Raw genomic sequence first — 17,543 nt, 5'->3', positions numbered from 1 at the left:
ACCTTTACCTACTATAAAACCTGGTGATGGTTCCTTGTGTGTAGGAGATTTTGGCAAAAGTTTCCACTAGACCTGTTAATACACCTGATACAACAAAACCTGCACCTAGTGTTTTAGCTAGGCCTGTTGTTGATTTTGTCTTACACTTAGTTACAAAATCTGATTTATCTAACTTCTCTTGTGATTCTATCTTAAATGCATCATGTCCTCACACTTCTTCTGATCAACCTTCAGTTCCAAAAATACACCTAAATGTAGTCTTACCCATCTCCTAGGACAATGCAACAATGTCAATACCTACAAAAAAAACCAATACTATTATAAACTATCATCCAATGCTCACCAGGTCTAAAATCAAGAATAGTCAGATCACAAGTCAAGCGTATCTGGCAACAACCTCTATCATATCTGAATCGAAAAGTGTATCTGAAGCCTTAACTACTTCAGAATGGAGACAAGCTATGAATGAAGAATTTGAAGCATTAAAAAGGAACAACACATGGGAGTTAGTTCCTCCCACTTTCGATATGAATATAGTAGGCTGCGAATGGGTATTCAAAACCAAATTAAAGTCTGATGGCACACTTCAGAAATACAAAGCTCGGTTAGTGGCTAAAGGCTTTCAACAAACACCAGGGGTTGACTATTTTGATATATTTTCCCTTGTGTTCAAACCAGCTACCATCAGGATTATGTTTTCCTTGGCAATCCATAATAGTTGGCAAATACAATAAATCGATATTAACAACGCTTTCTTAAATGGAGACCTCACGGAGACTGCTTTTATGATGCAACTTGAGGGTTTTGGTGACATGACTCATCGCAAGCATGTGTGCAAACTCAATAAAGCCTTGTATGGATTAAAACAGGCACCTAGGGCATGGTTTGATAAATTAAAAACTGCACTTTTAACCTAGAGTTTTCAGTGTTCCACTTCATATAGAAGTCTATTTTTCTTCAAGAAAGATACTCAGGTAATCTACTTACTTGTGTATGTTGATGATATTTTAATTACTGGAAATGATTCATCGTTAACTGGTCAAATTGTTACTGATTTGAATAGCTGATTTACACTCGAAACTTTAAGAGATTTAAGCTACTTTTTTGGGTTTGAAGTTTATAGGAATGAGATAGGTTTACTTTCTCACTCAAACCAAATATACTCAAGACTTATTGAGCAAAGCTGGTTTAACTAAATGTAAGCCATGTAATACCCCAATGGCCATAGGTATGAAACTGGGAAAAGAAGACAGTCCCCTCTTTGATCAACCTACATTGTATAGAAACTTAGTGGGGGGCATTCAGTACTTAGCACTCTCACAACCTGACTTGGCTTTTGCAGTCAATAGGTTAAGTCATTTCCTTCAGTATCCTACGACTAATCATAGGACTGCATGCAATAGAGTGCTCAGGTATATTAAAGGGACTATTCAGCATGGACTATTCTTCTAGAAAAATGCAAAGTTTCTTTTAGAAGGGTATGCTGATACAGATTGGGCCAACGATGTAAGTGATAGGAGATCCACCTCTGGCTATAGTATCTTCCTTGGAGGCAATCTACTTCAATGGGGTTCTAGAAAACAAAAAGTTGTTTCACTTTCTTCAACAAAGGCTGAATATAGGGCCCTGAGTCAAGCTTCCATAGAATTAGTCTGGATTCAACACTTGTTTCAAGAGCTTGGAATTCAGATAAACACTGTTCATGTACTTTGGTGTGATAATATGAGTGCAGGTGCATTGTCATCAAATCTGGTTTTTCATGCCAAGACTAAACATATCGAGATTGATGTTCATTACATAAGAGAGTTAGCCATGGATAAGAAATTAGCTGTGCAATATGTCACATCATAATATCAACTTGCTGATATTCTTACTAAAGCCCTCCCTGCACAAAGATTTTTAATGCTAAAAGATAAGCTGAATGTAGTTGCTTCGCTACCAGTTTTGGAAAAACAATCCATAACAACTGGATAATCATTGGTTCTCAGCTCTATGTTCTGTTTTATTGCATATTTTGGTCTATTTTACTACATATTGTTGATTAAGCTCTTCTTTACTTGATGCTGTGACAAAAAGAGTGGTCTGATGCTGTGATATAAGGAGTGGTCTACTGTTGAGTGATAATTCAATTTGAAGTTTTTTGTTTTTGGTGATATAAGGAGTGGTCTGATGCTATGATATAAGAATTGGTCTGTAGTTGAGTGAAAATTCACTTTGAAGGTTTTTTTTTTGTGATAAAAAAAAATAGAAAATGTTTGGTTTAAGGGGAAATGTTAAGCAAAGGTGCTAAGAAAGTTTAAACAAAGTAGACATCTAGTTTAAGGGGAAATGTTAAGCAAAGGTGATGTTAGGAAAAATTGAAATAGAGTAGTTTTAGAGGAGTTGGGTCTATTTTGTAATGATTGTGTAAGCTACATGGCTTAAGTGTAATTACAAAATTTAAAAGCACTGCCGTTTTATAAATAACAATGGCTATATAAGTGCTTATGAACTGTAATAGAATTTAGTTTATAAAAATTCCAGATTCCGTATTCTTCTTCTTACTGAAACATCCTTTGCACTTTTCTTTCTTGATTTTACAAAATCCTTTAGAATGAACAAACCGGAATCAGGTATTAAATTTTGAAATCCTTTGTTCACCAAGGCTTGTTTCAATTTGTCAAACTAAGCCCTTGGGGCTTGCTTGAGGCCATTAAGAGCATTGTTAAGCTTACAAACATGTAAGGATAATTGAGGAACCTCAAACCCCTCTGGTTGTTGCATATAGACTGTTTCATTCAAATGACCATCAAGGAATGCATTGTTTACATCCACTTGTTGAATATCCCAACCATAAGTTACAGCCAATGTAAAGATAATTCTAATAGTTGCTATTTTAACAATAAGGCTGAAAGTTTCAAAATAATCTAGGCCAGAAGTTTGTTGAAATCCTTGTATTTCTGGAGGGACCCATCAGCATGAAATTTGGTTCGAAACACCCATTTATTGTCAACTATGTTCATATCAGGGGTTCGAGGAACAAGACTCCAAGTTTCATTCCTAATAAGAGCATCAAACTCATCTTGCATGGCCTTTTTCCATTCATCACAAGCAAGAGTTGGAGTCCTGGTGAGCATGGGTGTGTATTAGTGGTCAGGGGCTAGTTTGTAGGTGCAAAAGAAAGGAAGTTAGGGGTATTTGCGATGAAGGATGAATCAAGCAGGCTAGTAGTAATAGAAGAAGGGAATTTAGGTTTATGGATAAGGTTTTTAGGTTGAGGAAACTGTGATGGAGTTAAGTCAACCACAAGGGAGCAATTAGTGTGTCTTTGTATTGATTGTGTACAATCTAAAGGTATAAAAGACTTTTGTACCTTTGCATTGTTAAGAGAAGGATGATAACAAGAGAGATCTACTCCTAGGGGACAAGTGTATGGAATAGAAGATGGAATAGAAGTAGTATTTGATAATGAAGAAGTAGAGTTATCAGAGAAAGAAGGTGTAGGGGATGAGCAGGGAAGTAATAAGGTTAATGACTGAGAGTGATGGTTAGTGTTATTGAGTTTGTTGGATGGAGTAATCAAAACTGACTTGCTGATGTTGGAAGATGGATTAGAAATGGATGTATTAACATCATGAAATGAGGTAATGGAAATTGACTTGTTAGTAGTGAAGGAAGGATTAGGAACAGAACAGTCCACTACAGGGGAGACTTTACTGTTTGCACCATTTGAGAATGGAATAGAGACAAAAAGAAATATAGTAGGGGAACTATTAGGGACTATTGCTTTGAGTAAAGGGGAACATGAGCTGGACAAGTTTTGACCAAAACCAGTAGCAAAAAGGAACTCCAGTTCGTTGAATTGAACATTAGGAGTAATGAAAATTTTTCACTCTAAGCTAAGACATTTATAACCTTTATGAACTAAACTATAACCCAGAAAAACACATTTAAAAGAGTGGAAATTCAATTTGTGTTTATTGAAATCTTTTAAGAATGGAAAACAAGCACAACCAAAAGTTTTTAATTCAGAATATACAGGAAACTTGCTGTAAAGAACCTGAATGGGGACAAAAAAAATCCAAAACTGAGGTAGGCATTCTATTAATAAGAAAGACATCAGTATCAAAAGCACACCACCAAAAATGTAAAGGCACGGATGCATGGGCTAGTAAGGTAAGTCCAGTTTCTGCTATATGTATATGCTTCCTTTCACTTCTCCCTTTTTGTTGGAGCACATAGGCACAAGAATGCCTAAGCTGAATTCCAGCAGTGGTAAGGTAAGGTATCAGACCTCTATACTCTCCTCCTTGGTCAGACTATAAGGTTTTGAGTTTATATCCAAGCTATCTCTCAACAAGATGGTGAAATTTGATGAAAGTGGACTGAACCTACTATAGTCATCAATAAAATGAATGTAGTATTTAAAACCTTCTAAGGAAGCTACTGGTGTTGGTCCCTAAATGTCACTGTGACCAATTTCAAAGGGCTGTGTAGCTCTAGAAGTTGAACTAGGAAAGTGATTTCTATGTAATTTTCCTAGTCTACATGCATCAAAAAAACTCAAGGATGAAACAAATTCTGAGGGTCATGGTGAATGTGAGGTAAAATTTTATTCAAGACATTAGCATGAGGGTGTCCTAGGCAATTATGCTAGAGGGATATTGTATTATTCCTAGTGTTGCTAGCATGGAAAACAGTAGGGTTAGCTACTAAGGACTTAGAGCACTTATCATGATCAAGGAAGTCAACAAAATTGAGAGTGTTTGTTTCAGATTTTTCAATGGCAGAATTATGATAAAGAGTTTTAGTAATTTTAGAATTTGCAGTAGTAAAGTTATCAATGTGAGAAATATCAATGTTCCTAGTAGAATCTATTACAGCAACATCAAACACAGAAGCAGTACGTAAAGTAGAGCCAGGATCAAATTTGTTCCTAGTATAATCCATTGCAGTAGCAAAGTTATCAATGTGAGAAATGTTAATGTTCCTAGTGGAATCTATTATAGCAACATCAAACATAGAAGTAGTATGTAAAGCAGAGCCAGGATCAGATTTGTTCCTAGTAGAATCTATTGCAGTAGAAAAGTTATCAATGTGAGAAATGTCAATGTTCCTAGTATAATCTATTGCAACAACATCAAACATAGAAGCAGTATGTAAAGCAGAGCCAGGATTAGATTTGTTCATATCAGAATCATCAACTATATTAGGAGCATTATCAGAAACATAAATATTTACAGAAGTAGTGAAATCAAAATTATCAGCTTTAGTAACATTAATATCAAAGACAACAGCATTAGTGTCAGGTATACTAGAATCAGAGTGTTGCAAACATTGTGTCTTATTGATGGAATCAGGATTACAAATATTTGCATATGAGGTAAGATTTCGATTACTACAAGATACTTGAGGAACTTGATACCTATGATCATTATTAACTGAAACATTCAGTGGACTGCTAGTCAGTATATTACAATTGACATTAGCAGCTTGTAAACTGCACTTAGGACTAATAAACTAAGGTAAACTATGAGTGTACTGACTGTTAGTGCCTGCTGATTTATTTGAAAACAAGGTATTACAAAACCTAGGACTCAAAGCAGCTGACTTTTCTAGACCACCAGAAGTGTAACCAGAGGAAAAGCAAGAAGGTATGTGCAATTGGTATATACTAGCCTTAAGTCCTCCCTATAGTAACACTACCTTGGTAGCCTTGTCCTTAACAACACAACAATCAGAGTCAAATTCCACAATTACTTGATTATCTTTAGTAAATCTAGAATACTAAGGAGATTTTTAGTTATTCTAGGAACACATAACACATTGTGCAAATGTAAACACTTGGAATGAAATGAACTAGGAAATAAAGTTGAACCTATATGGGATATATGTAAAGACTCACCGTTGCCAACTTGTAGTTGTTCAACCATCATAATTCTTGCTAGAAGTCAGTTGATTAGGATCAGGGGTAACATGGTCAGTGGCTTCTGAGTTCATGTACCAAGCTGGATCAACTGGGGCAGTTGTTGTGATATTCATATGTGTGTGAGGGTAATAGTTCGAAGAAGGTGTATGGTTAGACACAAGGAAAGCTTAGTTAGGAGTTGAATTCTAGTATTGACCTTGCTGACTAGGGACATGAAATCCTTGCTGTTGATGAAGGAAATGAGGCCTTCCTTGCAAATCAGTGTGTTGTTGTTGATATTGCAAGTTAGAGCTTGTATCTGACTGAGATGATGAATCATAGGATCCATTTGAAGGAACAATAGTATGCTGGCTTCCAGATTGGGAACCATAAGTACTACTAGTGTTGAAACTTTGCTGATTTCCAAATTGAGGTCCATAAGATCCACTGTGGAATCCTAGATTTGGATGTTGTGTATAGTTGAAAGAACCAGAGCCAATTTGTCCTGACATGCCAACTTGAGGAGGTGCACCGTTGTAAGTAGAGTTATAACGGTGATAACAGTGGGCTGCTGTGTGGCCAATTTTGCTGCAAACTTGGTAGATAGGCTTGCCTCTACCATTACTTCTTCCTCTACCTCTTCCAATAATAGGTCTATATGGTGAGTAGTAGTGACCTAAAGCTCCATACCAACTAGAGGATAACAGATAATTCTAAGATCATATAAGAGGATTAGGTGAGCTTTGCGGTTGGGACTGATCACGAGCAACTAGGCTAGATGTGCCATTAAGTGCAAAGGAGATCTTAGTATTAGCTAGCAATGAAATTTGACCACTTGAATTCCCAAGGGAAGCAATATTAACAAAACCTCCATGAAAATCTATAGAATTAAACCTATCAAGCCGCAACTCATATTTTTGTAACAGAAACTAAGCCTCCTGCAAAGTGATTGGATCAATCTTAGATTCTATCCTAGAGGTTAGATTGATAACAACAACATCAAATTCTGGACCTAAACCATTTAAAATGTGTTGAAGGAGATCTTCATCTGAGACCACTTGACCACTTGCATACAAGCTTTCAGCAATGCCTTTCATCTTCTTTACATACTCATGAATACTCAGATTACCTTTCTGAGTTGTTTGAAGTAAATTCTTCAAGTGTAACACTCTGGCCTTTAACTCAGTTACAAATTCAGCTTCAAGTTTAAACCATACTTTAGAAGCAAATTGACATTTCGAGACGAGTGAATATGAACTCAAAAATTGAGGCTAGAAGCCAAGTCAAAAGGAACTTTTCAGTTCGTTTCCAGGTTACATAAGCTAGATTTAGCATTTCTTTGGCTAGGGTTTCAATTGACTTGCTATCACTCAACTCAATTGAACAAGAAACAGGAGTAATAAAAGGAGCTGGACAGGGAATTAAACCTGTCAAGGGTTCTTCGAGTTCATGTGCTCCCACAACGAAAAGAACTTGCAATCGCCAAAATTAGTAATTGTCAATGTAACTATCTCTTGTGAGTTTGGGAATGACAACCTGGAGACTTGACGAAAAGATTGAGAGTTGGGAACTAGCTAGCTTGTTTTGCATTTTCTCCGTTGAAGCTAAAGAAGTAATCAATTGTTAGGATCGTTGCCATCGACGCTTGTCTCTAGCTCTGATACCATGTGAGATTGGGAAACAGAGATCGAAAGAGTTCTGGAATATTCAAAACTCGTGTATTTTGTTGATTAATTTTCAGTTAATACAAGCTGAAACTATAACTGAGTTTACATATAAAGAAGAGAGTAAACCCAGCTTAGTGACAGAGTAAAGTTCTACTTTACAAAACGACCTCATTTCTTCACCTACAGTTCTCCTTATATTCTGGCTAACAAAGGGGAAGATGGAGGTAGAGATTTGTAAATGTAAGGTGGAAGAGGTGAAGGAGATGATGGTGGAGATTTGTAAATGTATGGAAGAGAAGGTGAAAGAGATGGTGGGGCAGAGACTTGTAATGATACGGTGGATGTTTGATGTGTTTAGGTGGAGTTGGGGATTTGTAGATGTAAGGAGGTGGTGGTGAATGAGATGGTAGAGGTGGGGACTTATAAATGTATGGTGGTGATGGTGAAGAAGATGGTGGAGATGGAGATTTGTAGACATAAGGAAAAGGAGGTGACGGAGAGGGTGGAGGTGGGGATTTGTAATAATATGAGGGAGAAGACTTTACTGGAGGAGGTGGCAACTTATAATAGTATGTTGGAGGGGAAGAATGCTTTGGCGGTGGTGGACTCTTGTGATAGTACGATGGATGTTCTATGTGTTTTGGTGGAGGTGGTGACTTATACTGGTATGATGGATGTTCTAATTTCTTAGGTGGTAGAGGGGACTTGTAATTGTATGGTGGGTGATTCAAGTGTTTTGGTTGTGGTGGAGACTTGCAATACGATGGATGATTCACATGCTTTGATGGTGGAGGCGACTTGTAATAATATGGTGGGTGCTTCACATACTTTGGTGGGGGAGGAGATTTATACTTGGAAGTTGTATGTTATTGTGGTGGGGGTGGAGACTTATAGTAGTATGAAGGATGACTAACACGCTTTGGGGGTGGAGGTGACTTGTAATAGTATGGTGGTTGCTTTACATATTTTGGTGGGGGTGGGGATTTATGCTTATAAAGTATATGTTTAGGGAGTGGCAATGACAATTTATAGTGCTTTAGAGGAGGTGGCGACTTGTGATAGTATGATGGGTGCTCTACTAGCTTTGGCGTTGGTGGTGGTGGTGGAGCCATATACTTGTAAGGTTCATGCTTTTGTGATTGCGGCAAAGACTTGTAGTAGTACGATGGATGACTTACATGCTTTGGTAATAAAGGAGACACATAATTGTAAGGTTTGGGTTTGTAAACTTGCTTTGAGTAATGTGGTGGTGGTGGGGAGCTATAAGTGTAAGGGGCATAAGCTACCACATTTTGTGAAATGAGGCAAATTGCCATAGCATAAACCAAGCGAGGCCATTGCCCTGTTTGTCTTAGGGTTCCCATTTCTCGCAATCGAATTCTTTTTGCTAGAAATGTAATCTCAATACTTGGATGATGATAAACTTATTTGCTTGCTACTATTTATATAGTGATCTTTTAGATCATTAGTAACATAGATATATTTCTTTAATATTAGATAACAAATTAGATTAAGTATTTAATCACAAAATTGTTGTCTTCAATTCTCAAATTTCATTTTATTTTTTTGTACGTGATTGGTGGTTTCCCACTAAGTTTCTCTATTTTGTATTTTTGTTTATAAAATGCCTTCTATTAGTCAAAATTGAATTTTTAAGATGCTACTAATAAAATAAGGAGTAAACAACTTTTTCCCAACCAAGGTTTGCCTTAATGACACTTTCCCACCCAAAAAGTTTCAAAACACCATTTTCCCACCCAAAATTAATATTATGTTACTACCCAAAGTCGATTTCCACCAATTTTGATGGCAAAAATTATCTCCGTCACCACCATTTAAACCTCTGTTCTCCTTTCTACAAAACCTCTTTCACTTCGGCACCTAATTTCTCACTGATCGCGGGCTACCACAAAGCTAGGGTTTCCGGTTCTTAGCTGATTTCTAGTTGATTCCAGTGGCGAATAGTCAATCAATCACCACCGTTCCATCCACTAGCCTCCACTCTACAAAAGCCTTTTTACGCTAGCTCTTGGTAACTCGCCGAATGCCAGTCGAGAAAGTGAAGTGTACTTAGGGTATTAACGGAATATAAACATTGGGTAGGAAATGGTATTTTGAAACTTTTTGGGTAGGAAAAAGTCGTTTACTCGAAAATAAATAACAGAAACATGGGAGCATCAATGCAGCAAGGGCAAAATTTTGTATCGTTTAATTTGATTAAATTATACAAATAGAATTAACTTATTGCAAATTGAAATTATAGCATGTTTTCTATATTATCTCACATAGTCACAATATGAATTTATTAAATTAGTCTCTAATGATGATTTAATACATAAAGTCTTACATGAATTTTTTGAGAAAAGTCTAGAAAGAGCAAAGCTAGAGCGAAAAATGAAAGAGAGAAACTGTTTTTGTTCTATTAATCTTTGTTAACAAACTTAACAGCAATCTAAGTTTATATACTAGCTCAAAGACACGAGCTGAACTTAGTCAACTAATATAACAGATTTAACTCAGTTTTAGTTTCAGAACTACGTCGTTTGTACAAGAGCAGTCTACTCCTCCTAACTTTCATTTCTGGCCTTTTAACCCATTGATCTTTGCATGGTCAACATTGCCCCTCAAAATGGACTATTGTGCGTCTTCTGGATGTGCATCTTCCGTCAGTACTTTACTTTGCATTCTGACACTTTTCAGGCAAGAACAACTCAAAGAAAAATCTTTCCTTCAAATAAAAGATAATGTATTTAGCAGGAGGATCATAGCTTCATCACTATTTCATTTTCTCTATAACATATCATCACCATCAGCAATCATCACCACAGTAGGAGGATCATAGTTTCATTTTCTTTATAACACATCATCACCATCTGTTTCATTTTCTCTATAACACATCATCACCGTCAGCAATCATCACCACATTTTCTCTAAAACACACCATTACCATCAGTAATCATCACCACATTTTCTCTAAAACACATCATTACCATCAATAATCATCACCACATTTACATTATATCACCATCGGTCAAATATATATGAAAGAAAGAACTGAAATAGTGAACTGGCAACAATATGCTATAATAGCAATTTTCACACACCTGCCACAATGCCACATACCTACCTATATCCAACTATAAACACAACATTTCAGCATCAACATGTTAATTTCTACTAATCATGTTGCGAAGAAGAGACAACATTGAGTTTCTTTTGTAATTTAGCAAATTGAGCTGCGGAAAGGGGTTTTGTAAGGCAGTCAACAATCTGAAGTTTGGAGGGAACATATTGAATCACCATTTTCTTGGCCAATACTTGTTCTCTTATGTATTGAGCATCAATCTCTATGTGTTTAGTTCGAGCATGAAACACAAGATTAGTAGCCAATGCCCTTGCACTAACATTATCACACCATATAACAGGGGTATTATGAAGAACAACATCTAATTCAGAGAACATACTCTGTAGCCAAGCCACCTCTGTAGCTGTGTGGGCTAGGGCCCTATATTTTGCTTCAGTTGAAGAAAGTGCCACTACCTTTTTTTTCAAGAACTCCATTGGATTAGGTTAGGTCCCAAGTAGATACAGTAGCCACTTGTTGACCATCTATCTTCTAGACTGCTTCCCCAATTGGCATCTGGATAACATTCAATTTGTAGGAAGCTAGCTCGTTTGAACTGAAGACCATAATCTAAGGTGCCTTTGATGTACCGAAGCACTCTTTTGCATGCTTGCCATTAAAGCTTTGTAGGAGTTTGTAAAAATTGACTTAGTTTGTTAACTATGAAACTGATATCAGGTCGTTATAAAGTAAGGTATTGTAAGGCTCCAATGGTACTCCTATATAGATTATGATGATCAAATGGTGGGCTATCATTTGGGAATAACCAGGTGTCTAATGCCATAGGTGTAGAACAAGCATTGGCTTCTAACATCTTGGTTTTGAGAAGAAGATCAAATGTATATTTTGATTGCTTAAGATGAATACCACTTGCTGATCTATTAGCTTCCAAACCCAAAAAATACTTCAAGGAATCCAATGTTTTTAAAGCAAACTAATCATTGAGATCCTGAACTAATTAGAGAACATAATCACCATCAGAACTAGTGATAAGGATGTCATCAACGTACACTAACATGTAAATCAAACTAGAATTGTGCTTGAGAGTGAACAAGCTAGAGTGATAAATAGAATTGATGAACCCTTTGACAAGGAGAGCAGTTTTTAGCTTATCAAACCATGCCTTAGGTGCTTGTTTAAGCCTATACAAAGCTTTATTTAACTTGCACACAAATGAGGGATGTTCAGAATCTTCAAAACTAGTAGGTTGAAGCATGTAAACTATCTCATTCAACTCACCATTTAAAAATGCATTATTGACATTAATTTGTTGGATGTCCCATCCATTGGTCACGGCTAATGTGATAATGAGTCTAATTGTTGAAGGCTTGACAACCAGACTAAAAGTTTCGAGGTAATCCAAGCCAAGGGTTTGCTGGAATCCCTTGGCAACCAATCTAGCCTTATATTTCTGTAAGGAACCATCAGCATTGAATTTGGTTCGAAACACCCACTTGTTGATAACTATGTTCATATCAACCAAGGAAGGAACAAGTGACAAGGTATTGTTTTTAACTAATGCTTCAAACTCACTTTGCATGGCATTTTTTCATTCAGGAGCTATAAGAGCTTCAATGACAGTAATGGGTTCAGGCACTACAGAACTGCGACTTACTGTGAACAGTACTTTGGGGGCGATAAGAATAGTAATACCCGAGGACTCAGCATGTATAATATTGGTAATAGAAGGGACTACAGATGTAATATCACCAGTAGAGGTTGCTGTCATAGATGCATTATAAATGTCACCAGTAGGGTCTGCTGTTGTGTTGGCCTTACTGGAAACTGTAGACTTATAACTAGCAATGGGAGTTGCTGTCTTAGTAGTACCAATAGGGAGAGAAGCAGCTGATTTGGATCTTGTCACCATGGGGTGAACATTGATAGTAGAATGGACCCGAGAGGTTGAGTTATCATGAGGTTTGAAGATGGGGTGATCATCCGCAGTAATGAGATTTGGTGAAGCTCTTGCTAATGACTCATTTTGGGAGGAAAATGTAGCAAGCTATGGTATTTGTGAGGAGGGAATTTTGAAATCAATTTCTAAGTTACAGGTTGGTGGAATAAAAATGGGAGGTAAGACTGGTAGAGAGGATACAAGTTGAGATTTAGTTGGTGAAGGTGAGGCAGAGGGTGTTGTTTGAGATTCTGATAATGGTAAAGGTGAAGTGAGTGTTGGTGATGAATTTATGATGTGATTAGTAGGTGATGGTGATGCAGAAGTAGGTGCTGATGAAGAGTGTGGTATTTGGGACAATGTTGGATCTGGAATATGCTTACCAACTGCTGTGATGTTAGGTAAAGTCCTATTGGGAGCATTAGATATTGCAGATGGGACAAGACCATTCAGGGAGGGAGTATGAGAAATCATAGCACAGGGAAATGTTGCAAAATGCTGATATGAAGTAACAATGTGTGAGGATTGACCAGAGGATGTATGTGGAGAAGACTCATAACAAAAATCTTTGCAAGAAAAAGGGAATTCTGACTCATTAAATTTGATAGTAGGGATAACAAATATTTTTCCATCGAACATGAGGCATTTATATCCTTTTTGTACTAAGCTATAACCAACAAAAATACACTTAGAGGAATGAAAATTGAATTTTTGAGAACTAAAATCTCAAAGATATGGAAAGCAATCACAACCAAATACCTTTAGACTCTCATACACAGGATGTTTATGAAACAATTTCTGATATGGTGAATCATAGTTAAGAACACTAGTGGGCATTCTATTTATGAGGAACACAAAAGTTTCAAACCACCAATATCTAAGAGGCATAGATGAATATGCTAGTAAGGTAAGGCCAGTTTCAACAACGTGTCTATGCTTTCTTTCACTCCTACGATTTTGTTGATGGACATAAGCACAGGAATACCTAAAGGTGATCATACCAGTTTCATTAAGTTAAGGAATGAGAGCCGTATACTCACCACCTTGATCAGATTGCAAGCATTTGAGCTTGTATCCAAATTGTCTCTCATCAAGATGGTGAAATTTAACAAAAATGGATTTCACTTCAGCCTTGGTTTTTAAAGGGAACAGCCAGGTGAACCGACTATAGTCGTCTAAGAATTGAACATAGTATCAGAATCCTTCTATAGAAGGAAAAGGGGCAAGACCCCACACATCAGTATGAACTAATTCAAGTGGGGCAGTAGCATCGGATTGTGATGAAGAAAGTGGGGTATGGTGTGCTTTTCCTAATTGGCATGCATCACAAAAAGACACGGTTGGAGAATTATGAGTTTTAGCACTTTCATGGCCTAAAGTTGAAGTAGATTTGACGTGGGACAATATTTTGTTAAGAATGAATGCATAAGGATGGCCTAAACACTTATGCCAAATCATGTGATCAATGTTATTTCTAGTCACAGCAAGATAATGCAAATCAGAAGTGTGGTGAGCACAATTTTTAGAATATGAAGTTGACACATCAGACTTAGCAGGTTCAACAATATTTGAAGCAGTGTTCATTGAAACATCACAACACATATTAAGATCAACAGCAGGAAAATTATTAGACAATTAGGTTGCATTATTGTCAACATCATTACATTTCAATGCTGAAGTAGAGTGGTCTTTATTTATTACAAAGGAAGTATTTAAAGAGGATGTAGGGACAATGTGAGGACAGACTAATCACTTGGTAAACAACTTTGAGTGTTTGACAAATATGGTAATGATGAATCAATTCTAGGTGTACAACTACTTGGAGTACAATCAGACTTTGTACAACTACTTGGAAGACAATCAAACTTTGCAGTAGCAATAAAGGTGGACGAATTGGGCTGTGTGTAGGCAGATTGGGCAGATGGGATGTTGAGTTGGTATAACCCTCCTTTAAGGTCCCCTTACAATATAATTGCTCTTGTGGACTTGTCCTTAACAACACAACAATTAGAATCGAATTCCACAATCACATTATTATCTTTAGTAAATTTAGATATGCTAAGGAGATTTTTTGTAATGTTGGGTACACAAAGGATATTTTTAAGTTGCAAACACTTAGAATGTAAAAAAATTGGTAAGAATGAGTGACCAGTATGAGATATAGCAAGAGACTCACCATTCCCAACCCGAAGTTTCTCTGCTCCATCAAAAACCTTGCTGATACTCAATTGATTTAAGTCAGAGGCAACATGGTCTGTTGCACCTGAGTCCATATACCATAAGGGGTCAACTGGAGAGTAGGCAGTGGCAAGAGCAATGGGCTGATAGGAAGAGGTGTTAACATAATTTCCAGGAACTCCAGGAACTGTTGTAAAGGCCGAAGATTGAATACCATGGTCTGAACCAAGCGAAGCAAAATGTGCTTGACTGTTGACTGATGGTTACTGACTAGGTACACTGAAGCTTGGTGAATGACTGAAATTGTTATTCAGAGAGTCAAATTAAGGGTTGTAAGTCTGCTGTGGAGCATTATAAAGTTGTTGGTTTGCATGTCCTGGATGAGGGTTAGCAAATATTTGTTGTCCAGCCTGAGGATTCTGCTGCATGGCAAGATGATAGTTAGGACTAGACTGCTGAGCCAACTAACCATGAAAGTTGTTGGTAGGATGCTGAGATGGTTGACCAGAATGGTAGGAATTCTGATGACTTTGAGGAGAATTCATGGCTGTGTAAAACCCCTCCCTAGCCGGGTATTTCCTAAGTATCCCTTGGCCATTGAGAACCTAGAAAACGCACGCCTAGGAAAGAAGTTTATTTTAAAATCCTATTTAAAGAATAAACTTGCAGTTTAAAAACACACACACACACACACACACACACACACACACACACATATATGTTTAATTTATTTTCTAAACTATAATAAGTTCATTGTATAAATCAAAACATATAGTTTCCTTTCTTGGAGTAAATTATGAAATCCATAATAATACTTACTAGAACATACACACTTTTACAAAATTTACTAGCAATTTGATTTCCTTTATTAACACAATATATTTACTCCATTATAGAACATGGACATATTTACTGCATTATGAAATATGAACATAATTACTACACTAAATACTAGCAAAACCATTCAACTGTCATCATTAAAACATCCTTTCATGCTCATAACGTCCCTTGGAATCCTCTCCCAGCTTCATGCCTTAATCCTTACCTACCTACAAAACATGACCTTCATTCTTTGACATAACAAGTTCATAAAACATATCATACACTTTGGATTTTTCTTATTAACATAAGTCATAACATAATCATACATACTGTAACATAGAACATATATGACTTATGAAATATTCATGTACATGGCGTGCTTATTTCTTTTGTCTTTATACTTGATGGTTTCATTAGTCTTTGTTATCCAATCGGATTCATTTGAACTATTATCTTGTTCTTGGTCGTCACCTCAAAGGACTCATGGTTTCCATAAGAATTCCATTCCTCTGATCTTGGTTTATACCTCAAGAGACTCATGGAATTCATTCTTTAACATTTCATAATTTTTTTCATAAGACAACTAAATAAGCTATATGCATTACCATTATGAATGCAAACATATGGACTAATATCTCCCATGCTCAATCATACTATATTATCCTACTAAACTTCTTAACTTAATTCATTCAATTTCTCATACAATACAAAGAATTTCAGTAGTAAGATTATTCAGGGGTTTATTAGAATTAGAAACAAATGGGAATTTCCATTAAGAAGGTGGATGCCATACAGTTCGTTACTTTCAAGCAATTTTCCATTATCTTCTAATTCGAATTTATTTTTGGCTAAAACATAAAAGTTTTAGGTCTGTTTCTCAACTTTTTAACACTTCAAGAATCAACTCAATCGGACTTCTATAACTTCAGTTATGACTGATTCAGTGAAGCATGTACAGTATAAGTCTCAAAAAGCCAAATCCGAATTCTATTCATTTTAACCATGTCACCTTCATTTGCACATTCATATCATTTGCCATATCATTCTAAGTATAAAAGGCCATAAAAACCTCCCTTTTTACAGAACCAAAAAGTGCCAAAACATCGTCCAACTACAAATCTCTTAATTGGCATAATCATCCTCCATATGCACACATACACCAATCAACACACCCATTTAAACAATCCATAACCAAAACATAGCCTCACACTCATATTAACATAAATAAATGTAAGTTTCATAAACCCTAGGTGTTATCAATTGTAGCCATAAGGGAGATTTTTTCCTTACCTTAGTATTCAAAGCACAAAGACACTCCTCCTTAGCTCCAAAGGTTCACCCTTTCTACCTTACACACATAACCACTTATGAATTTCTCTTTTAACTTAAAGATCAGAAAAACTAGGGTTTTGAAACTCACCTTAAATCCTGAAATTGAAGTTCTTTAAGTGTGGATGGTGATCTCCTTTGAAAATCAACTTGAAATCCTAAGAAAATTTGAGAATAAAATGCTTGGATTAGTGGCTTTTATGGTGGATTTGAGAGATGAAGAAGAAGATGATGCATTTGGGGTGTACAAGGCCGACTCCTCTCTCTTAAAACCTTGTAGATATTTATTCCATTGTTACTCTATTATGATTGGTCAATACAAGTTAGATATAAGGGTCATTTGGCATAAATTTTTCATATAAGTGCGTTTTGGTCATTTCCACCATAACATAATGATTAGCACTCATTTAATGCCATTTGACTTCTTTAAAACACTTAAATATTAAGCAATCTCACTAGGTAAATGACTAATTTACCCTTGGTACACTTTTATGGATACTTATTTCATTTGATTTGTATGAAAAGACCATTATACCCTTGGTTACCGTTTACGCCATTTAACCATATCAATCAACTTTATGATCATTCTACCCTCATTTCTCTTCAATGACATCACCCCTTACACTTTATAATAGCCAC

General features: G+C 36.4%; 1 protein-coding gene across 1 annotated transcript; it reads right to left on the bottom strand.

Annotated features, from left to right (window-relative positions):
- Nucleotides 1-8,420: 8,420 nt before the first annotated feature.
- On the bottom strand, nucleotides 8,421-8,918 carry LOC116140045 (extensin-like). The gene has a single exon (XM_031425680.1). The coding sequence runs from the start codon at nucleotides 8,916-8,918 to the stop codon at nucleotides 8,421-8,423; it is 498 nt and encodes a 165-aa protein (XP_031281540.1).
- Between the last annotated feature and the right edge of the window lie 8,625 nt (nucleotides 8,919-17,543).

This window comes from Pistacia vera, unplaced genomic scaffold, assembly GCF_008641045.1.
Source record: "Pistacia vera cultivar Batoury unplaced genomic scaffold, PisVer_v2 Contig361, whole genome shotgun sequence".
In the NCBI taxonomy this organism is placed as follows: domain Eukaryota; kingdom Viridiplantae; phylum Streptophyta; class Magnoliopsida; order Sapindales; family Anacardiaceae; genus Pistacia; species Pistacia vera.
This window is presented reverse-complemented; position numbering and strand designations above follow the sequence as displayed.